General features: G+C 40.2%; 1 protein-coding gene across 2 annotated transcripts in view; it reads right to left on the reverse strand.

The window, feature by feature from the left end:
- Window positions 1–22,316, reverse strand: part of gnao1a (guanine nucleotide binding protein (G protein), alpha activating activity polypeptide O, a) — a 146,993-nt gene extending 124,677 nt beyond the window's left edge. Inside the window, exons 1-2 of one of the 2 annotated variants that reach the window (XM_038293967.1) lie at window positions 21,625–22,311; window positions 20,964–21,006 (exon numbers count right to left, since the gene is read on the reverse strand). In XM_038293967.1, the coding sequence (XP_038149895.1) occupies window positions 20,964–21,006; window positions 21,625–21,742 (161 nt within the window). In that variant the 5' untranslated portion in view covers window positions 21,743–22,311. Of the gene's footprint in view, window positions 1–20,963; window positions 21,007–21,624 lie in introns of both variants that reach the window. The other variant, XM_038293968.1, reaches the window with a different exon arrangement.
- Window positions 22,317–22,540: the final 224 nt, after the last annotated feature.

The following is a 22,540-nucleotide window of genomic DNA, read 5'->3' on the forward strand; positions in this document are numbered from 1 at the left end:
AAATACAGCTTTTAAAGGGTCAGCTTTGAATGACCATTTCTTAAGCATGTGAAACTAGTAGATATAAATTCAGATTTTTTGGATTTATGTGAAAATTTTAAAAAGGTAGAGCCTAAAAAGGTAAAATATTACTTTGTTTTTAACCAACAATGGACATAGTGTTGTTGGAATTGATATATTATAAAAAACACAGCAATCAACACAAACCTTCCATGAAAAGAACTGACAACAGGGCGGGCCATGGTGTTGTGTAACAATTAGTGCCCCATATATGAAGACCATTAGCCCTTAGTGCAGCTGTCCAGAGTTCAAACCCTGACCTTGGGACGTTTGCTACACTCCCAACCTCTCTTAATCTTGAATCTTAAACTTAGTTGTACTCTTGTCCTGACTTAGGTGTGATCCAAACCTCCCTTTTTTTCAGCTACAAACGAGCTACAGTCACCATCAGCTGACTTCAGATCAGCTGAGCGGGGTCAGAGTAAAAGGCTTCCTTTGTCTTCCAGCTCTCTGAACCAACATCAAATCTGCCAAATAGGTCTAACACATAAATAAACACTCAGAGCCACACCAACACATGAACAGAAGCACAAAGAGAAGAGGGAACGCACACACTCCTCAGAGTGTGTGACGGCGTACATACACACCAACCTATCGCACGCAGGCGTAACAAAGGAGCTTTGTCTTTCATAAGAAGAACTGATTAGAGCTCAGACCACACACCGTCATAGTGCAGAGTGAACCTAATACAAAAAGAGGTGGTTCACAGTGAAAGCAGAATAACTTATGAAACAGTATATTCATACAGCTCAGGTCTTGGTTAGATGCATCTTAGTCGTCCGTTTCCCCTGAGTCATTCTTATTTTCCTCCTCAAATTCAAAAAAGGGAACTACTAGGAAAAAGAAGTGGATGTTTTTCTCATGAAAGACATTACCCGCTTCTTTTAAAGCTACAGTGTGTAATAATTACAGGCATATAAAGTCAGAAATTTAATATATTATACATAACTATGTTATTTATCATCACCTATGAGCTCAGCCTTTTAACCATAATATTTGCGTTGCCTTAGAATTCGTTATTTATAATTACATAGGAGCGGGTCTCGCAGCCATGGAGGCTGACATCTTTGCGCTACGGCAAGCGCAGAGGCAACAAACTAGCGATTGCGAGATCTCCCATGACGCTCGAAAATGACTACGGCAAGTTGAGAGAGATGAACTGAGACGGTACTGAACAGTAGATGGCAGTATTATGCCTGAGAAGCGTTTAGTCTGCCTGAAACCAAAGAAGAAGAAGAAGCAGGTATACTGCGCCTCAGTAACAAGAAAGGTGAACAAGGCGGCAGGCGTGAGTGACTTTGCAAACTGTTTGGCACTGTGTGGCCAAACATCAGACGAATGGAGGATCATGCCTACTCTGTATCACAACGAAAAGCGGCGGACACCGAACCCCCGTCATCTAAGAAGCGGAAACACGACGAGAATAAACGCAAGCGTGACAAGAAACGACAAAAAACACGGATCAACATTGGCACGGCATTTACACGATGGAAGTCACTGATGGAGGAAAAAGGTTTTCAAAGTGACGCTCAAGTTGCCAGTTTTCTCTTGGACAGGTAATTAATCCTACACACACAATTGTCTAATATCACTGCAGTTTTTGGAGTACAGGATGCTCAGACCTGTCTAAAACAATAACATGCTGCGTGATGATGCTGTTACTCTCCAGTATACTTATTCAGCAATGTCCCTGACGTTTCACAGGTAATGATTCAGTAATTTTCTGTAAAATAATTTTCTGGATATATACCTCGGTTACTTCTCTGCGGCTCCTTTGGAGATCTTCAAGCCTTTCCTCCTCTGCTCTCACCCCGCTGGCACCCCTCCCTCGCCTGGCCCTAGCTGCACGGCCTCCCTGCCCTCGCCCTCCCTGCCCTCGCCCTCGTCCTCTCCCTCTTCCTTGCCTTGTAACCCCCGTGCCACCAAAATGACTTGGACTCTGTAAACGGGGAATATATATTCTTCCAGCGAACACAATCTCGCTGTTAAACTAATGACTACAATTACTTCGTCTGTTTATATCACCATGCAAAGCAGCCCACCAAAACGTCACAACGATGTAGAAAAAATAACGGGTATATTTATTATCTTAAGTCTACATGAAATCTATACCCTACACAGACTAATGAAATACTATCTGTAAAATTATCTACGTAAACAAACCTCATCACTTGAGAAGGTAGGTGATGTGGACGTCGTGGAAGACATTTTGTCCTGTAACGCTCGCCGTACTGTTGGGGGGGAGAAGCGGTGGGGGGGAGATGTTCATGTTGCTGCGGTCTGCAGTCTGACCGCTAGATGTCGCTGAAAATTACACACTGTAGCTTTAAGGAATTAATTGTTTTCTTTTTTAATAAACTTCAGTACAGATGTAAAGGTTTTAATTAGTTTAAAATCTTACTAGGCAGACCAGAAATACTCTGTATATCCTATGAGAATTATAAACCCAATTTGACAAAAAAAAAAAAAAAGCACATATCCTCAGGGCTGAATTCTAAGGGTACGTTTTAATTCAATACAAGAAAACGCTCCCCAAGTCTGATTATAGCGTACTATCTTTCTAAAGGTTAAAGTGGACGATTCTTTATTTCCGGGTGGATCATCAAAATTTGGTCCTCCTAATTGTCCATCATTCTGGTAATATATGTTTACATACGGCCGTCCTACATGCTCATCCTCACTTTCACCTACAGGTGGTGAGTCTGACAAAGTGGAAAAATGCAACTCTTCTTTTGGAAAGTAAGCTTGTATGAGCGACGAAAAAAAGCAACTTTTAAACAGAGTGTGCACGAGCAGAGATACTGTAGGCTCTTGCACGCTCTTGCTTTTAATAGGCGTTCGCTCATGATAGTGGGTATGGGGTTGTGCATGTGCTTTATTTTTTTTATAAGCGAAGAGGGGTCTTTTTAAAAATTTACAAAAATCCTCCACTATACCTTTATTATACTTATATTGATGAAATACAAATTTATGTTTATATCTCCTGACCACAGTTTCATTCAATAACTGATAGCCTTTCACAACAACTAGTTGCTTTAGATTTTCCTCCAGCCTCATGCGAAAAAGATGAAAACTTTCTTTTTAGAGCTGGTCAATCTACTGCACTTGTAATATAGCCAGTTTAAAAAAAATGCAATTTCCAAATTTCTGTAGCACTTAACACCCTAGCTTTCTCATTCCAGCCCTGTAATAATAATAATGATATGTGGCGCAGTGGTTAGCACTGCTGCCTTGCAGCAAGAAGGTTCTGGGTTTGATTCCTGGCCCGGGGTCTTTCTACATGGAGTTTGCATGTTCTTCCTCAGCATGCGTGGGTTCTCTCTGGGTACTCCGGCTTCCTTCCACAGTCCAAAAACATGACTGTTAGGTTAATCGCTTCTTTAAATTCTCCTTAGGTGTGAGTGTGTGCGTGAATGGTTTTTTGTCCTGTTTGTCTCTGTGTTGCCCTGCGATGGACTGGCGACCTGTCCAGGGTGTACCTTGCCTCTCGCCCAATGACTGCTGGAGATAGGCACCAGCACCCCTTGCGACCCCACTTGGGATAAGCGTGTTAGAAAATGGATGGATAATAATTTAACTTTACTGCTACTTATACTACTTTATTGGAGAAATTTACCTCAGCATTTTAATGGGAAAGTATATTGCCGTGATAGTGAAAGTTTGACAGGGAGAATATTGGAGGACACAGAAACAAAAACACCCTTGAAACACATCTAAACTTGCAACTGGTGAAAATTAACATCAGCAAATTTGCCCATTTCTTTTGGTCACAGATAAGTCAAGAAGTGAAGATATCAGCAAGCACAATACGTCAAAGGCTTAGACTACATCCACATTAAATCAATCAAGATATCTGCCCAGAACACCTTAACTGTAAAGATGAAACCGCTGGAAGCTGAAAAAGCCACACCAGTGGATGGCACAAGCACTGCCAAGACAGGTTTAGAAGGTAGAAGAAAGAAGGGAGAAGTATGATGTCATCTATGGATTCAGCAGAGGGAAAAAAGGCTTTTTGGGGGCCAAACAAGAGAGGGGCAACAATTAATAGCGTCTAAAATATATATGGTGAAAAGAAAATTGCTACATTGAAGTCTGTCTATATTTTTCAGTGCTTTGACACATGGATGTTAATGGTGGTGAGGGCTGCTTAGGCTCACATATGTCAACACGCCAACATATGGCTGGTTATTCATACAGGGTATCATGATAAAGATGGCGAGGGGTGGCTTCAAACTTTTCCACTCAGGTAGCTCGTTTCAAGTGTATGATGGAACACCTAACTGACAAAGAAGGTTGTCGTATAAACTCAAACCCAGCTTCATCTGGACAGGGCCTTGAGTTACTAAAACCAGTGTCAAAATTACGAGTTTCCTAAAAAAATATTACACAGGTTTATACTTTAACATTCAGGGCATTACATTATTGTAATGGTTTCTTCATGGTTTCACTTCCTGTTTGGATTAACTGAGTGTGCAACTGAGTGTGCAGCTGTTCAGAGGATCTCCATCTGAAGTTAAGTTATTTTCTCTGTGATATCTCTGTATCTAAGTAACTCTAACTGACTACTTTAAAACATAGCACCTTCTGCTGCACTTTTCTACTGAGCACTTGTCAGTTTCACACGGTTTTATTTCTGATAGCAAGAAGTAGCTAGCCTAGGCTAGCGCTAGCTTAGCATTGCTATGGCTTCTCTCTCTCCCTCCCTTGACTCTTTTCCAACTCTTCCTTCTTCCTCTCCTCTCTCCTGCTCTCTGTGTCAGATGTTCAGTTATTCCTCTGCCTCCTTTAGTGATAATGGGATGTGTAATAAGTGTAGTATTTTTGTAGCTTTGGAGGCGAGGGTGTCAGAGTTAGAATCCAGGCTTCAGGCTGTTGAAGTAGGCCCCCCACGTAGCTGTCCTCCAAAAGTGCCTGAGCAGCCAGGCGATTGGGTAACTGTACGCAGAAAGCGTAGTCGTGGATCTCTGCCCACTGGTCACCACCAACCCGTTCACGTTTCTAACCGGTTTTCCCCACTCAGTGACACACCCACTGAGAAGCCCACTCTGGTGATTGGCAGCTCCATAGTCAGAAACGTGGCATTAGAGACACCAGGGACCATAGTCAAATGTTTGCCGGGGGCCAGAACGGGCGACATCAAATCCTACCTGAAACTACTGGCTAAGGATAAGGTTAAATACAGTAAGATTGTTATTCACGCTGGTGGTAATGACACCCGGTTACGCCGATCGGAGGTCACTAAAATTAGTGTTGCTTCGGTGTGTAAGTTTGCCAAAAAAATGTCGGACTCCGTAATTTTCTCTGGTCCCCTCCCTGATCTGACCAGTGATGACATGTTTAGCCACATGTCGTCATTCAACCGCTGGTTGTCTAGGTGGTGCCCTGAAAACAACGTGGGCTACATTAATAATTGGCAATCCTTTTGGGGAAAGCCTGGTCTGATTCGGAGAGACGGCATCCATCCCACTTTGGATGGTGCAGCTCTTCTTTCTAGGAATCTGGCCACATTTATTAGTCCTCCAAAACCCTGACCACCCAGGGTGCAGACCAGGAAGCAGAGTTGTAGTTTAACACACATCTCTGCAGCTTCTCTACTGTTACCCACTCTTTACTCCATCCAGACAGTGTCTTGCCCACGACCAAAATCTAATAAATTAGCAAAGATTCCCAAAGGATTAAATCATGATAATCTAAACCTGGCTGCAGCAAGAGGATTATGTGAGCATAAATGAGGCAACTCCTTCAAGCTATTTAAATTTTCACATCCCCAGAAGTTCTGGGCGAGGAGGAGGAGTAGCAACAATCTTCCAGTCTGACTTACTGATTACTCCCAAAACAATTAATACCTACAACTCTTTTGAACATTTAACCCTTAATTTCCCTGATCCAAATTTCAAGGCAAGAAAACCTCTTCTTTTTGTAACTTTGTATCGTCCACCAGGTCCTTACTCTGAATTTTTAGATGAGTTTTCAGAGTTCCTTTCTGATTTGGTATTAAATACTGACAGGGTCATCATAGTGGGAGATTTTAACATCCATGCTGACATTGAAGGCGATAGCTTAAGAGCAGCCTTTAATGCTATCTTAGACACTATTGGCTTTGTTCAAAATGTGAATAGTCCCACGCATTCTCATCTTCATACTTTGGATCTTGTGCTGACATACGGCATAGAATGTGAAGAAATAACAGTATTTCCTCACAACCCTGTCCTCTCTGACCACTTTCTAATAACCTTCAGGATTACTTTAACAGAGTTCTCCTCCGCCAAAAGAAGGTTCAATTTTAGTAGATCTTTATCAGATAGTGCAGTTATAAATTTTAAAGAATCTGCTTCACTTTCTCTCTGCTCTGTGTCACTGAGCAGTGCTGCAGAGTGCAAAAGCTTAGCTTATTCCCCTTCACAGGTTGATGATTTTGTTGATGGGGTTGCTAGTTCTCTGCGTATTGCCTTAGACAACGCAGCTCCTTTGAAAATGAAAACCGTTAAAAATAGAAAGCTTGCTCCTTGGTTTAATGCAGAGCTGCGTACTTTGAAGCAAAATGCTAGGAAACTGGAGAGAAAATATCGCTCCACAGGCCTGCGAGAGTCCTTCCTAGTCTGGAAAAATGGTTTACTGCTGTATAAGAGGACCCTTTGTAAAGCAAGAGCAGCATACTTCTCCTCATTAATAGAGGAGAATAAGAATAATCCAAGATTTCTTTTTAATACAGTTGCCAAACTCACCCAGAGCCATAGCTCTGTTGAACCGTCCATTCCACCTGCTCTTAGCAGCAATGATTTTATGGGATTCTTTATAAATAAGATTGATCTTATTAAAAATAAGATCATAAGCACTCCTCTATCCGCGATTGTACCTGAGGTAGTCATGGAATCTGAACCGGGTTTAGACTGCTTTGATCCAGTTGAACTCTCTGAATTAGCAAAATTATTGTCTTCATCTAAGCCTTCAACTTGTATGTTAGATCCAGTTCCAACCAGGTTATTTAAGGAGGTATTCCCTTTGATCTCCTCCTCCATTTTAGATGTGATTAATCTATCTCTGTTACAGGGATATGTACCTAAAGCTTTTAAGATTGCTGTAATTAAACCTCTGCTTAAGAAACCGTCTCTTGACCCAGATGACTTGGTCAATTATAGACCTATATCCAATCTTCCTTTCTTATCCAAAATTCTTGAGAAAGTAGTTGCCAAACAAGTTTGCGATCACTTCCACCATAATGAACTTTTTGAAGAGTTTCAGTCTGGCTTTAGAGCTCATCATAGCACTGAAACAGCTCTGGTGAAAGTCACTAATGATATTCTCATGGCCTCAGATAATGGACTTGTATCTGTGCTCGTCCTGTTGGATCTTAGTGCTGCATTTGATACAGTTGACCATAATATTCTTTTAGAAAGACTTGAATATTTTGTTGGAATTAAAGGAACAGCACTAGACTGGTTTAAATCTTATCTATCTGATCGAATTCAGTTTGTTCATGTTAATGATAGATCTTCAACACGCTCAAAGGTTACCTGTGGAGTACCACAGGGATCAGTGCTAGGACCAATTCTCTTTACTTTATACATGCTCCCAATTGGTAGAATTATTAGACAGCATGGGATTAATTTCCACTGTTATGCTGATGATACCCAGCTATATCTGTCTATAAATCCAGATGAAGCTAACCCATTACATAGATTACAGGCATGTCTTGAAGACATAAAAACCTGGATGACTCTTAACTTTCTGCTTCTGAATGCAGACAAAACAGAAGTTATAGTCTTTGGACCAGAGTCTCTGAAAAAGAAACTGATTAGCCAGTCACTTCATTTGGATGGGATTAAACTGATTTCAGATAATAAAGTAAAAAATCTTGGTGTTATTTTTGATCAGGACCTGTCATTTAAATCCCATATCAAAGAGGTTTCTAGAATTTCCTTCTTTCATCTGAGGAACATTGCAAAAATTAGAAATATCCTGTCCAGGGGTGATGCTGAGAAACTAGTCCATGCATTTGTTACTTCAAGGCTGGACTATTGTAATTCTTTACTATCAGGAAGTCCACAAACTGTAGTTAAAAGCCTTCAGCTGATCCAAAATGCTGCAGCCAGAGTTCTAATGAAAATGAAAAAGAGAGATCATATCTCTCCTATCCTGGCTTCTCTTCATTGGCTTCCTGTTAAATCAAGAATAGAATTTAAAATCCTCCTTCTCACATATAAAGCCTTAAATGGCCAAGCTCCATCTTATATCAGAGATCTGATTGTTCCTTATGTTCCTAACAGAGCACTTCGCTCTCAATCTGCAGGTTTACTAGTGGTTCCTAGAATTTCTAAAAGTAGAATGGGAGGCAGATCTTTTAGTTATCAGGCTCCTCTCCTGTGGAACCAACTACCAGTTTTAGTCCGTGAGGCAGACACCCTGTCTACTTTTAAGGCTAGGCTTAAAACTTTCATTTTTGATAAAGCTTATAGTTAGGGTGGCTCAGGTTATCCTGAGCTATCTCTATAGTTATGCTGCTATAGGCTTAGACTTTTGGAGGACATAGGGACCCCCATTTCATCATTCTGCTTCATTCTCTCTCTGTTCTCCTATTCTGCAGAATCTGTTAGTTCAATCTCTAACCTTCTGCTCTCTCTGCTTTTCCTCAGAGTAGCTTTGCCTCGTCTGTTCCTGTTTGGCTGTGACGTCATCCTGGAAAAAAACATCAGCTGTGCTGCTTCTATCAACACCCTTGTTAATAGATGTTGGAGATCGGCCTGTTTTCCAGTGTGGTCCTGTTTCTCTGACCGTGACTGAGTGGATGTGCTCTCTTCGTCCTCTGGCATGGGAGCTGCCTTGGAGCTCGTCTGCCTGGCTGTGTGTTTCCTGGACGGGGCCGCCTTTTACAGCTGCTTTTTGTATCTCTGCTTCTGTCTCCTTGAACCCCAGTCGGCCTCGGCAGATGGCCGCTCACACTGAGCCTGGTTCTGCTGGAGGTTTCTTCCTGTTAAAAGGGAGTTTTTCCTCTCCACTGTCGCTACAAGCATGCTTAGTGTGGGGGATTGTATTTGAGTCAATGAGTCAATGCAATCAACTGGTTTTCCTTAGATAGAAAACTTTGTATCAATTTGACTGTATGATCTGGTTGAACTGTAAAGTGCCTTGAGATGACATGTGTTGTGAATTTGGCGCTATATAAATAAACTGAATTGAATTGAATTGAATTTAGGCAGTTTAGGGCAAGTTAAAATGCTGCTGCCAGAGACCTAACCAACACCAGGAATATTGACTGTATTGCATAAATCCTTAAATCAATACTCTGGCAGACAGCTCCTAAACAGAGACGTTCTGAATCCTCCTTCCTGGTTGCCAACTCAGAATGAGTGTTCGACCCAAACCAGAGGTTAGCAATGGTGATGATGTGTCAATACTCCAACACCCATCCATTACTATGATTAACATATTTGAAATATGTCCTCAGCTTTTTACTGAGTCCTGTAAGAGACCCTTAACGACCTATTGATAAAGTAGTTTGATTAATAACAGAAAAATCCCTCCCATCTATAACAAGCAAATAGGTTCCAAGATTAAATGCATGCTTTATACATGTTAGAAGGCACACAAAGTAATAAACTATTGGTGTGATCTACTGTTATATTACAGCAATACAGGGCAGCCAATCAGTTGAGCCAACCCACAGATACCTTAAGCCAATGAGTGACAACCATTAGACTGATGCACTGATTGAAATGAGCAGATTGAATTACTGCTACACACAAGCACTCCTGTTTCCTGATTCATCTCTGGAAAGGAGGCTAATAATTATAGCAGAGAGCAGAGTCCAGGAGAAGAGCGCCCTTTGCTCCCCATCTATAACAGCCCTCCTCTTGGCCCTCTTTGGCACTTCTTCCAGTTTGCTTAATAAGTGAGAACGTGCTCTTTCACCCGCTGGCCTCCCTTAGCTCAGAACATCTCTGGTTTCTCCCGTTTTCCCCCTCGCTTGCCTCTTTCACACTTCCACCTCATTTCACCAGCTTCTGAAAGAAAAAAAATTATTCAATTTTCTGTGCACTCCCTTGAGCTGTTTCACTCTCTACCCTTTTACATTCACATCACTCTTCTGTTTTCATCTTTACATCTAGCACTGAGTCAGACTTGGAGGAGAAAATAATTAGGCAGAAGTTTGAGTGGGGATGTTCTGTCTTTGCTTTTTTTTTTCTTTGCAATCCACTTCTGTGTTCTGAGCATGTATTTTCTTTTATTTAATTCTCCCCTCTTCTCTCCCTCCAGCTATACCCGCCCCCTATGCCACTCAGTATGAAACACCACCACCTTTTCTCCTCCATGTTCACCCTCTTTCCCTCCTTTCATTCTCCAGTTTCGAGGCTTAAACCTAATTATCTCCTGCTGCAGGGAGGAAAGCCGCACACACACGGTGGGAACGGCCTGTGGGAAGCGAAGCAGCCGCCAGGGATGGACAGTGTTTGTTCTCCCTTCGGCCAGTCGCCTCAAATCACGTCAGCCAGGCGCAAAAACACAACGGGGCGAGAAAGCCAGAGAAACAGAAAAGAAGAAGAAAAAAAAGAGGATAGGGTCTTAATTTGACATCTTTACTTAGATCATCGTTTGAAAGATTTTTGATCTCTACTGCTGAATAAGTCTAATCAAAATAATTAGACGAAAATGTGTCAAGGCTCGTTAATTCTATTATCAAGCGATGTATTAAGTAGCACAGGCAGCTGCCTTTAATAAATCCAGAGAAATCTCTGTCTTTTTCTAAAACACTTTTATATCCTGCAAATAAAATTGAATAAATACCACATCAGAAGTCCTTCAAGAACTCTTGACTGGATTGGAACTACAACCTACGTCAATAATCGAAGTCAAATTAGTTTAAGAAAGGTTTTATTAACTACTTTTAAGAGCTTTGAACAATAGATTTTTTGTCACTACAATCTTGAGCTGAGATTTAAATAATTAGACCTCTGTGATTATCTTTAAGCTAAGAAGGTTTTGGATTCTATATATAAAAATCAAGTTCAAAAGGAAAAGTCTTGCAACTGCTGTGTTTGCATTTAGCTTGTAATGCACATATTATTCAGCCATAACAGCATCAGAATCTTTTCATAGATTGATCATTCTAATATGTTCAATTAGACAGAGGAAGATGAAGCGTGGGTGAACAGTGTTGCACACACACATTCTCATCTTACAAAATATAGTGAGGACCATGTGTTGACCCCATTGATTCCCATTGATTTTCAGTCCTTTTCAACTGTTTTTATGCCCTAACCCTAAAAATAACCCTAAACCTATCCATTATCAATGCATACCTCACTCTAACCCAATTGACACCTTATCCATAAGCCTAACCATTTTCAAAGTACATTGCGAGGACCAACAAAATGTCCTCATTTTACAACAACTTGTACTCAATGTTATTGTTCTAATACACAGCTAGTAGGGTGTGTGTTCATAAACAATATATAACAGCCCAAATAATATCTGATTAAATAAGATATTTACCACCCGTACCGAGGAAGGCAATAAACATCTTAAAGTATCAGAAAATATGAATTCCCAGCTGGCTGGGAATTGAAAAAAGCTCTTGAAAAAAAGCGGCTACGCTTTTCAGAATGTTATTCAACTTAAGCACGCTGCAATATTTCAGATGTGAAGATAAAAGTAGGTGGCAGGACTACTTAGTAAGACCTATCATCTTGTTATGCACAAGATTTTTATCAAAGCTAAAGAGTGCACAATGTTCTACAGCATCAGAACCCATAGCTACTGCATTCTGCACATTGAGCATCCATTAGGGTATGCAGCCGGCAGCATGGGTGAGGCAACAGAGGTGAACAGTATCCATACTTATATAGAAACATTTATTATTTTCAAGTTGTGTTAAATAAGAATTAAAATAGATTAGAGAAATAAGTTAACCTCAACACTAGTATAAAAAAAAAACAATACATGGAAACTAGTTTGTCCAAATGATCAAAGTTTACAAGGCCTAGGCAAGGAAAGTTTATTCGTTAGCACATTTCTGCAGTGACACAGTTTAAAGTTCTTTAAATGATGAAGTATTTAGAAACATCTTTCAAAGTCACAGTGCAGCGCATTTCTATGCAAACAACAGCTACTCTTACTGACAGAATCAGAGTTAGACATCAGATTAAACGAAAAATTTCTGCAGAGGTGACATCCCATTATCAACTAAAGGAGGTTGCAACAAAACACAATCACTTAGTTTCACTTTACTCTGCAGGGTTATAAACCGATATTTACTGCAAGCACACTTTGTTAGCTGTCCAGGTGTGCATCACTGGGGTTCTTCAGGATAATGGTGAGAAATGACATCCCTCCTTAAGATGTTACCATCTGCTGTCCTATGATTAATCTGTGGCCCTGGATGCATTAGAAAACGAGACCAACTACCACCATACATAAAACATAATCAATGTGTTTAAATTAATCGGCTTTTTGTCTTCAAAACCTCTCATTTGAAAAAGATAACTGGATTTGAATAAACAATGCAAACCACCTTGCAGTGCTTCAACAGTTCTGGTTGGTGGTGGAGGTGTAATAGTATGGGAGATAATTTCCTGCTACATTTCATGTCCCTTTGTACCAGTTATATGTAAACACTGTAGGCTGCTTAAATATTGTTGACAAAAACTTCCTTCCCATAGGTAAATCATTTCCTAATGGCTATCTCACAGCATACTTCATTTGAAATTTTTGTACAGATGGAAATTAGTGAAACATCCAATCCAAACCTCCAATGTCCTCCAGTCACATCTCACTCCAGCAGAGCAAATTTCCAGGGTGCTGAAAAGGGAGCTTCGTGTGATGGATGTATATAGACTGTATCTGGCTCATTGTTGAAGCTTTTCAAGATAAATTAAGGTGTTTCTGGATATGAAAAGGTTGATGCCCCAATTACTAGTATTCTAAGTGTTCTGATTAAAGGGGCCAGAGAGTGTATTTGACATCCATTAAAACACAATATTACTAAGTACTAAGAATATAAGGGCCCTGCTTGCAGATCTATTGGCTTCCCAACCTCAGTGCACAAAATAAAATGCTAATAATCCTTATAATTTCTTACCACCAGCTATAAAATGAAATAAAAAATGATTTAACAGATTTCTGTTGCTAGGACAACCTTTGATTTTTCAGTGAACGAATACTGGTGTATATTCAGTTAACATGTGTCCAACAATCAAAGCATTTAGATGTCATTAGCTGGAGAGGAGACATCCTCTACTGCATCCATTCCATGACTATAAACACTGTTTATGGTACAACATCCTCTGTTTATGGTGCTTTATGTGGGTTGAAGGCTGTTAATGATTGAAAGAGGAGTAGCCTTTGGGATTTAATAAACAGTAAAACGAGGTCATGGATGACTCTTGTGACTACCAAAAGGCCTGGAGAAACCAAGAGGGAAAAAATATTAGTTTGTTTTCAGCAGGCAAGGTCCAAGAAATTAAGCAAATTTAGTTACATTTATGGATAATATTATATAAAGGGCTAATGACATTATCTTCTCTAATCCAGTTTTATGAGTTTCTCTTTAGCAGCCATCACACTGCTCCCTTGACTTTTGCAACTACAAAATTTCTCTATAAATTTTGGACAGAAGAACCGTTTAATGGCATTTACCAAAAAGGTTGCAATATGGCCATGTGAAACCTCTGACATTTTAAGGCGGTCTATACCGTTTATTCAACCAGAGTTTCCCTCCAGCAGAGAAAATTGGCAATTTATTTGTGATATCATTTGAAACCTAAAGCCTTCAGGTTAATAATTAAAACTATTTAAACCTCCTGGAATGATAAATCATGTAAATATTAGGACAAAATAAAAAAAAAATCTGTAAAATTAAAAACACATTTCTGACTTCATTTGAACCAGAATTAGGAAAAAAACTGGGGGAAAAATACTATTTCCTCTTACTGTAGCTACATTGCCTGGAAGTTACTTCCTCATATCTGCACATATTGGGAAAATGTCTTCATATCAATCTGGTTTCCTCATGTGTTTCTACATGTGTAGCTGATTCATGGAGAGGTCAGCTTAGAAGCTCTGTGGAGAAAAAAAAACCTTCCACATGTGTGAACACACACAGGCTCCACAAACAGATGGTGTTTCCTGCATGCAGATCCACTGGTCACACATGACCAAGCCCCTTAGGCTGCTTGCCCAATTATCACATCTCTAATAGATCATGTATCCCAGAACAGATAACGCCCTAACATGCACCTGCATTTCAACCACCACCCCCCACCTCCCCTTTAAAGCTGATCACTGTCTGATGCACTCTGATGAGACGATAGAGCTTCTTCCTAATTACTATTGAACACAAACAACATCAGCTCAGAGCTAAAAGCACGTTTAAAGAATCCATCGCCTAAAAACATACAGTAATTAGCTGTTTTAAAACCAACAGTACATGTCATAGACAGAGGGTGGTAATGGACTACTCACATCCACTCAGTGGGATCAAATAAATACGCAGCTGCTGCACACCATTAAATCTAGCTGAATTCTTTGCAGATACAATCACTACAAAGGTTCTGGGAATTATAACCATGATTACAAAATGGAAATTAAAAAACAAACTGGATAAATTTAACATTTATGCTGTCAGCTTAAAGCTACAGTGTGTAATTTTTAGCGACATCTAACGTCCAGACTGCAGACTGCAGCAACATGAACATCTCCCCCCCACCGCTTCTCCCCCCGAACAGTACGGCAAGCGTTACAGGACAAAATGTCTTCCACGACGTCCGCATCACCTACCTTCTCAAGTGATGAGGTTTGTTTACATAGATAATTTTACAGATAGTATTCTCAGGCATAATACTGCCATCTATTGTTCAGTACCGTCTCAGTTCATCTCTCTCAACTTGCCGTAGTTACTTTCGAGCGTAATGAGCGATGTCGCAATCACTAGTTTTTTGGCTCTGCGCTGCCGTAGCGCAAAGATGTCTGCCTCCATGGCTGCGAGACCCGCTCCTATGTAATTATAAATAACGAATTCTAAGGCAACGCAAATATTAAGGTTAAGAGGCTGAGCTCGTAGATGATGATAAATAACATAGTTATGTATAATATATTACATTTCTGACTGTATATCCCTGTAATTATTACACACTGTAGCTTTAAAAAAAAAAAAAAAAAAAAGATAATGCTGCAAGTACAGTAGTTCATTACAGTGACTTTTGGTAAGAAAAACAGCTGCAGCTTATTTGCACATAAACAGGAGAAACCTGTCTGTTTAAGGACCGGTTGCACTCTAGGTCATTACTAAAGAAAATTTTAGGGAAACCGACCAGAAAGACAGAAATTGAACATGGCTGCAGCTGCATAGATTTGCATTAACCAGATCCTTAGTTACACTGTAGAAAATATGTGTGGCAGATCGGTTTCGTATTTTTAGTATAGAATCATTCTTTACTTAGCTCTCAGTACTAAATTACATTATGATCAATTTGACAGTCAAATAGAAGCACACAGTGGCACATTAAACATAAGCTGTGACGCTAAATACATGGTTTCTTTAATATAACAAACTTAGTGTTTTCCAGTCTAATGTTTTACCTAACAGGCAGGTGACCCTTTAAGGGTACAGAGGATGGTCTTTTATTTGCAGGTGGATCATCAAAATTAGTGGTCCTCCTGTCAATCATTCTGGTGATATGTTTACATAAGGCCGTCCCACGCTTGTCACCAGCAATCGTTTTCTGCACTTGCACACTTTCAGACATATATATGTGATGAGCTACGGTTTCAGCCAGTCATTGAAGCTCATCTTTCTAACCGCAATTCTTTGAAAATGGTCGAGGGTAGTAAGAGAAAAAGTGTCTACGAAGTGTATGAGAAGAATAGAAAGGCATCAGAAGAGGCAGATATATCCCAGAATGCTTTGCACCTAGAGCTCTCGTCGCAAAGCTTTCAATTTACTAGTTAGTTTAAAAAATATATAAATAACTTCATGTAATTTTATTTCGCTTAATTCATTCACTATGTTTTATAATTTGACCTTCATATTTATTTATTTTTTTACCTTCAAGAAATCTTGCAATAATTTATTTGCTTTATATGCTTTTCTGCCTGTTTTGATCCTCTAGACTTGTTTATCTTTAATGGTTTGACCTAATTAACACATTGGAAGATAAGTCTATCATATTAGGAATATTATATCTTATTTTGCTTAGAAGAAAATGCCATTTTGAAAGAAAGAAATAGCAGTGTTATTGAAATCTGAATCTTTCCTGGTATCAGATTTAAGTTTGAACCTTCAGTATTTTAACCAACCCTAATGTTGACCCTCAGAACTAAACCAGAACCAAAGTTTATTTAACCACAAACATAAAAGACACAATAAACAATAATAATCCTGTTAGATGCAACTAGAAAGTCAAGTCGGATGGCTTTTAGTGGCATAAAAATGAAAACCAACAACCTTCATTCAACCTTAATTTGCACAGAACTACTGTAGAATAAAACAGCTCCACTTGGTTTAAATTTTAAACCAATAAACATGAAGAAGAAACCTTATGTTTACCACACTGTCTAACTGGGTTAACAAAGCAACTGTTAATTGAAACACTCGGGATATTCTGAGGATTCTGTGTAGATTTAGCAAATCTGCTGGAAACACTGGTCATCGAGTGCGCCCAGTGATGCTGAAATGACCACTGAGAGACAGGCTCATCTGGAGCCATGTGTTGAAGAGATGTGCCACTTTATGGCCACAACCAAAGCCTATTATGGGCTAAACTCCCTACGCTGTCTGAAAAAGAGAAAGGTGAGGAAAACCGTCTGTCACGACTGGATTACAGATCAGAGAGAAGGGAGGGGATGGCCCAGCGTGTCACCGATGCAGGAGCCGTATGTGCATCCAGCTTTCACCAGAAACTCCTGCAAATCCTGCTCGTTTATTATGGGATTACTGCACTGATACTGTAACTATAAAAATCACTGAGAGATGGAAGCATGCCAAGTACAGAGAAAGATCTGCGCTAAGTAGCACAGGTAACTCCCTGCAGAATTATCATTAAGTACATCATCATGATACCATAAGAGATATAATTATAACTATCAGGCAGCTTTAATTAAGACACTGGAGCAGGTGAAGGTTCAGATGCCTTTGTACAGAAGAGGAGAGGAAAAGTCCAATTTTTTCAGATTCCATCAGAACTAATCTAAGCTGTGAAAAAAAAAAATTTTTTTTTTGCATAGTTTGTCCCACTTGACCCAAGGTGATTGTATTTAGATTTTTACTGATAACTTTAATTACACTGCACATATGAATAAAATTTTCCCTAATAGACGCACACAGCAGTGGGGTTTTATTACCCGTTTGCTCCAGAGAAAACGCCAAACTTGCACAGCTGTACACGGGCAGCGTAGAAAAGGATGTTTTCAGATAAACACCATAAACTCTAAAATCTTTAATTAAGATCAACTAATCATGTTTTTTTTTTTTCTCATGCTGATACAGATTATTTTGAAAAACAATCTAACCAACTTTAACAGGCCTTAAAAAAAAAAAAGAAATCAGCTGATGTGTCGTCTATCTATTCTGTAACATTGGACTTGTTGAGCTAGCACTGAATTTGCACTAAACACAAATACTTTAAATTAGTTTGAAATACTTAACATCTTATGTTGTTTTTTGTTTTTGTTTTTTTATCTCAAAGCATTTTTAAGGGTTTGACAGCAAATTCTAGACTTGATTTAATGTACTCAATAGAGGGGCACAATATATAGATCATAACAGCAGTAAAAATCCAGTTTCAATCCCAACGGCATGCTTGTCAGGTTATGATGTTTCCAGAAATGTGCATTAAAGCTTTGCTTGTCATCAATAAAACTGTTAACTTGAGAGGAATTTCACTCTCTGTCATTTCCTGGTCTTCATCTTACTGACAAATGGATAATGCTAAACTCTATTTGTAAGGTAGCAAAAACCAGGAAAATAAAAGCCATCATTTAAATCAAACCTAGTGTAAATTGTATCATTAAGAAAATATAACGAGCTCTGGAGTAAAAAAAAAAGAAACCTTTCAAAACTAAAAACTGATTAATCCAACACACAGATCTAAGGGCTCGTGTGAATTAATCTAAAAGATGGTTACTGGTACCATGATTTTCTCAAGTTTTTTTCCTGCATTATAAGAGGAGAAATCCCCATGTCATTACCTAAAAACTAAATATTTCAGACTTTCCCCTGGTACAGCCCATCAGCACCAAATGAATGGGTCATTACCAGGCCTTTGCAGGATTTGAAAACACACTGAGAAGATAACTTGGCCTTTTAAATTAGCTGTGTGGTTTAAAACATACAGGACACTGGCCTTTGAGGACGGGAGGCGGATGCTACTAATAGCACAGGGAACCATGTTGTTTTCTGAAGTGGTTGGTTTGAAACTGTTCCTCTGCCCTGCAAGCAAGTAGCATACAGAGGAGGAGGTGGAGGGAAGTCACAGGACCTCAGAACAGGAGACGTGGATTCAGGACTTCTCCAGGGCAGCTATTTTTTTTCTGAACCTCATGTTCTCTTTAATTTACTGAAATCTTTTAGGTTTTTGTCAGAGATATTCTTCAAAAACATCCGTAATCAACGGTACTGAAGCCTCTTGTTTTTGTTTTTTTTTAACACCAGCACGTGACACAGGAAGTAAAAATAAAAATGCTTTAAAATACTGGAAACATTATTATTGTTGGAGTTACGACATACTTCAACATATTTGAATTTAGTTTTTAAGGCTGTAAACTTGACAGTGGGATTTTGGTATTCATATTCACCCCCCGATAGATTACTCCGATAGCCCTAAATAAAGACCAGTAAAAATAATTGCCTTCAGAATTTGGAAAGAGTCCTGCTGTGTGCGATTAAATCTCTAGACCCAACTCCCTTTGCTTCTGGTCTCAGGGGTTTGTTTGAGAGCATTAGAGGACAGACTGCAGCGGATGCAACAACCACAGACCAATCAAAACTTTTACAGCTTAATAAACAGGCAAAGCAAGAAGAGTATTAATCAGAGCAGCAGCAAAGAGGCCCATGGAAACTCTGGATGAGCTACAAAGATGCACAGTTCAGGTGGAAGAATCTGTTCTTAAATAGGAATATAACATGAAAAAATTATAATACCACCTTAAAAAATATATAAAAATCAGCCTAGAACAGGGGTAATCAATTCAAAATCAGCGAGTCCGAATAAAGAAAATCAACAGTCAGTAAAGGCCCGGACATTTTATTATAATCTGTTACTTTACACAGAATCTAACACTGAAATAAACTGAGGCTTTTATGCATCCATGTTATACATTGATTTTTAAAATAAAAAATATATTTAAAAAAAATAGAACATTTTTCCATTTTAAAATCTAAAGTGTTTTTTGAAGTAGAGAACAACAATCTTTCAGTTTGGTATGTAGACAATTTCCTGCTTCACATATTTTATAAAACACCTGAAATGGCCTTTTGTTTGTTTTTTCTTTTCTTTTTTATGGCTTAATGAGAGCAGTGGGCTTTAGGCTGACCTGCAAGGCTTTAAACCTGGGTTTGAATGGAGACAAAGTCATTCTCAAGCACATATCCTTCATGAGCCTGGATCCATTTTTTATTTTTGATTCTGTTTATGGTGGAGAATCCTGCTTCACAGCAGTAGGTTGAGCCAAACATACTCAAAATGTGCAGGGTCATCTTTGAGCACACTGTTCACTTTTCTTTCACCAGTTCACCACGCTTCTTCCAGCAGTCTACAATTTCTTTCACGTTTTCCCATCATCGTTACCCATTGCCCGGCTTGCCACCGGTTTGCTTGCAGTGTCTAAAAGTAGCTAGCAGCAACAGCCCTGACCGACACAGCTCATTGGCTAATATGCATCACGTGAAGCCTGGTCACGCAGGGCTTGACCGTAAAAACACCAGAAGCGGCGCAGGTGAAATGAGACACTGTCGTCGGAACAACATGCAGTAATTTATAAATGTTTTAAATCAGGTTGGGTCCAGATTAGCCAGCAGGTGGGTCCGGATCTGGACTGCGGTCCGCTAATCTGTGACTTCTGGTCTAGAATCTTAAACAACATTAATAAAAATGTGTGTTAAAGAATCAGAGGGGCACATTTCTTCCATGATGACACATGGAAGAGGCAGGATCATGCTGTGGAGATGGACGGAGCTAAATATTTGACAACTGGTGGAGAAAATGTGTTTGTGGCTACAGAAGTAAAGTCAAAAGTCTAGTCAAAGCCCAAACCTAAGACCTTGACTCAGTGGGTCAAAATACATAGACCCACATTGCTAAAATGTTCTTTTGACTTTACAATCATGCATTACATTGTGCTGGTCTATAAGTCCTAATGAAATCTGTTGATGTTTGTGATTGCAATATGACAAAATGCAGAAAGATTCATGTAGTGTGAACACTGCTGCAAGCAACTGTGTCAGATTATGAGAAAGGTTAAGTGTTGAAAAGGGGTCAAGGCAATTCATCCACCCAGATGAAAGAAGAGACAGGAAAAGGAAGAAAGAGTTGCAGCACAGCTCTACAAAACAGCAGTTGAAGTGACAAAACCGAGCTGTTGCAGTTGTATCGTCTCACCAGCTCTGAAGGTTTAGCACAGCAGTGACAACACCCTGCAGTCTACACCAACTGATCTCTTCCCCGCTGAGCTGTTCTAAGATTTATTGATCAAACCAACTGCATTTCTGCATATCCACACCCAGCTGTGGGCCTCTTCCCACTCAGAGCAGCGTGAGCGGGAGTTTGACGTGATGTTCGACATGGAGCTGCAGATTCATTAAAGCCATGAAGATTACATTTGTAGATTATAAACCAAGGGAGGAAACAAAGAGGGAGAGGAAGGATGAGGGGAACCTTTACAGAGTTATTGGACCGTGATTATGGAGGACTTACTTCATTTGTTTGACGATGGTGCTTTTCCCTGACTCTCCAGCCCCTGAGGGATAAAGAAAGGAGAAATCAGTGTAAACAGGAGTGTATGCATGTATGTGATAGACTGAGGGGATGAAGAGGAGGAAGTGGGAGGAACGGAGGAAGAACATGAAGCCCAGCAGCAGGAGGTGCAGAGAAAAAAGGATGGAGAGAGTGACTGAAACCTTTCTCCTCGTTTTAGTCATCCACCCTCCATCTTAGTTTGGCAAACAGATTAAATCCTTAAAGGTTGAGTTCCCTTAAAAGAATTAATGATGTGAGCAAACAGTGCTGCTGCTGCTGTTGCTGCAACCTTCCATTTTTCCCCCATCTGCAGTTTTCACCTCTCTGTTGGTTTTTAAAACATTTTACCAATTGCCACACCTATTTGATCATCCACATCCATGGGATGTAACAATGCGGGCCATATTTCATAAAAATACAGTTAATGATGCACACCATTTCTATCTAATGTCGTGCCATTGATTGTATTTTATTATATCACTGGGGCGTCGTGTCTCTGCTGTAATCTTAGACATTTTTTTTAGGAGAGCTCCTCCAGTGCGCATCATGACCAGCAGCGCCACACCTTCCCCGGCCCCGCTAGGCTGCCTCTTTTCTCGGCCTTGCGGCTGGATCTTACCGAGCAACAGCAGTTTGACATCTTTGGCCGCAGTCAGTCCGTCCTCCTTCAGGTTCTTCTCTATGGCTTTGCTCCGGTCCAGAGCCGCCCGCTCCTCTGCGCTCAGGGTACATCCCATGGTTAGAGAACACAGCTTGATGGCGGTAGGGGTACAAGGCTCCACGGTAACCCGATCAGTGGATTGATTTTAAGAAGGTTGGAGAAATCTGATCACAGATCCTTTCAATTTTAGGAACGTATTTCCACCTTTTCTGCGCTCTGCCTTCGATCCCTTTGCTTCTCTCAGGGCAGCTCCCTCTCTCAAGCCGGGCGCAGAGGCTCCGTTAAAGCATTAACTCAGCGATCCTCTCGGTTTGATCCACAGCGCGGAAAGCAGCACGGTGGAGCCACCGCAGCTGGCTTCTTGTCCCTTCTTCCTTGCGTCTCCTGACGGTGAACCTCCGTCCCTTTTTCGGATCTCGTTGGTTTTAGTTTGTTACTGGGCGGCGGTGAGCTGCGCTCGCATCGCTTGGTTCCTCCTGAGGTTGGCGCACAGCAGACCCGTTTCTTGGTTCGGCTTCTCCGGGACGCGCTGCTTGGACTCGCTTTGTATCTCTGCTGCCTCCCGGTAGCTCCGGTAAGGGCTCGATCTGTCCTCCGTTAGTTCATTCGCTTTACTTGCACCTTGCTGACGTCACAACAGTAACAGTTTGGGTGGGAGAGCGTCAAAGCGTTCCCAGTGGCGCGGCCTGGTGGCGCAAACTATACTGGTGCATCTTAATAAATTGGAAAGTGTCGAAATATTTTTTTTTTTTTTTAAAGTAACTAATTATGGATTCTTTTGTGTTTGTTTAATAATATGTTACTTTATATTCTTTCTCATGATAATCTTTGATGGGAAAGATAACTATTAGTCAGAAAAGATCACTCCTGACTC

This window comes from Cyprinodon tularosa, unplaced genomic scaffold (assembly GCF_016077235.1).
Source record: "Cyprinodon tularosa strain WSP-4 unplaced genomic scaffold, ASM1607723v1 ctg332, whole genome shotgun sequence".
In the NCBI taxonomy this organism is placed as follows: Eukaryota; Metazoa; Chordata; class Actinopteri; order Cyprinodontiformes; family Cyprinodontidae; genus Cyprinodon; species Cyprinodon tularosa.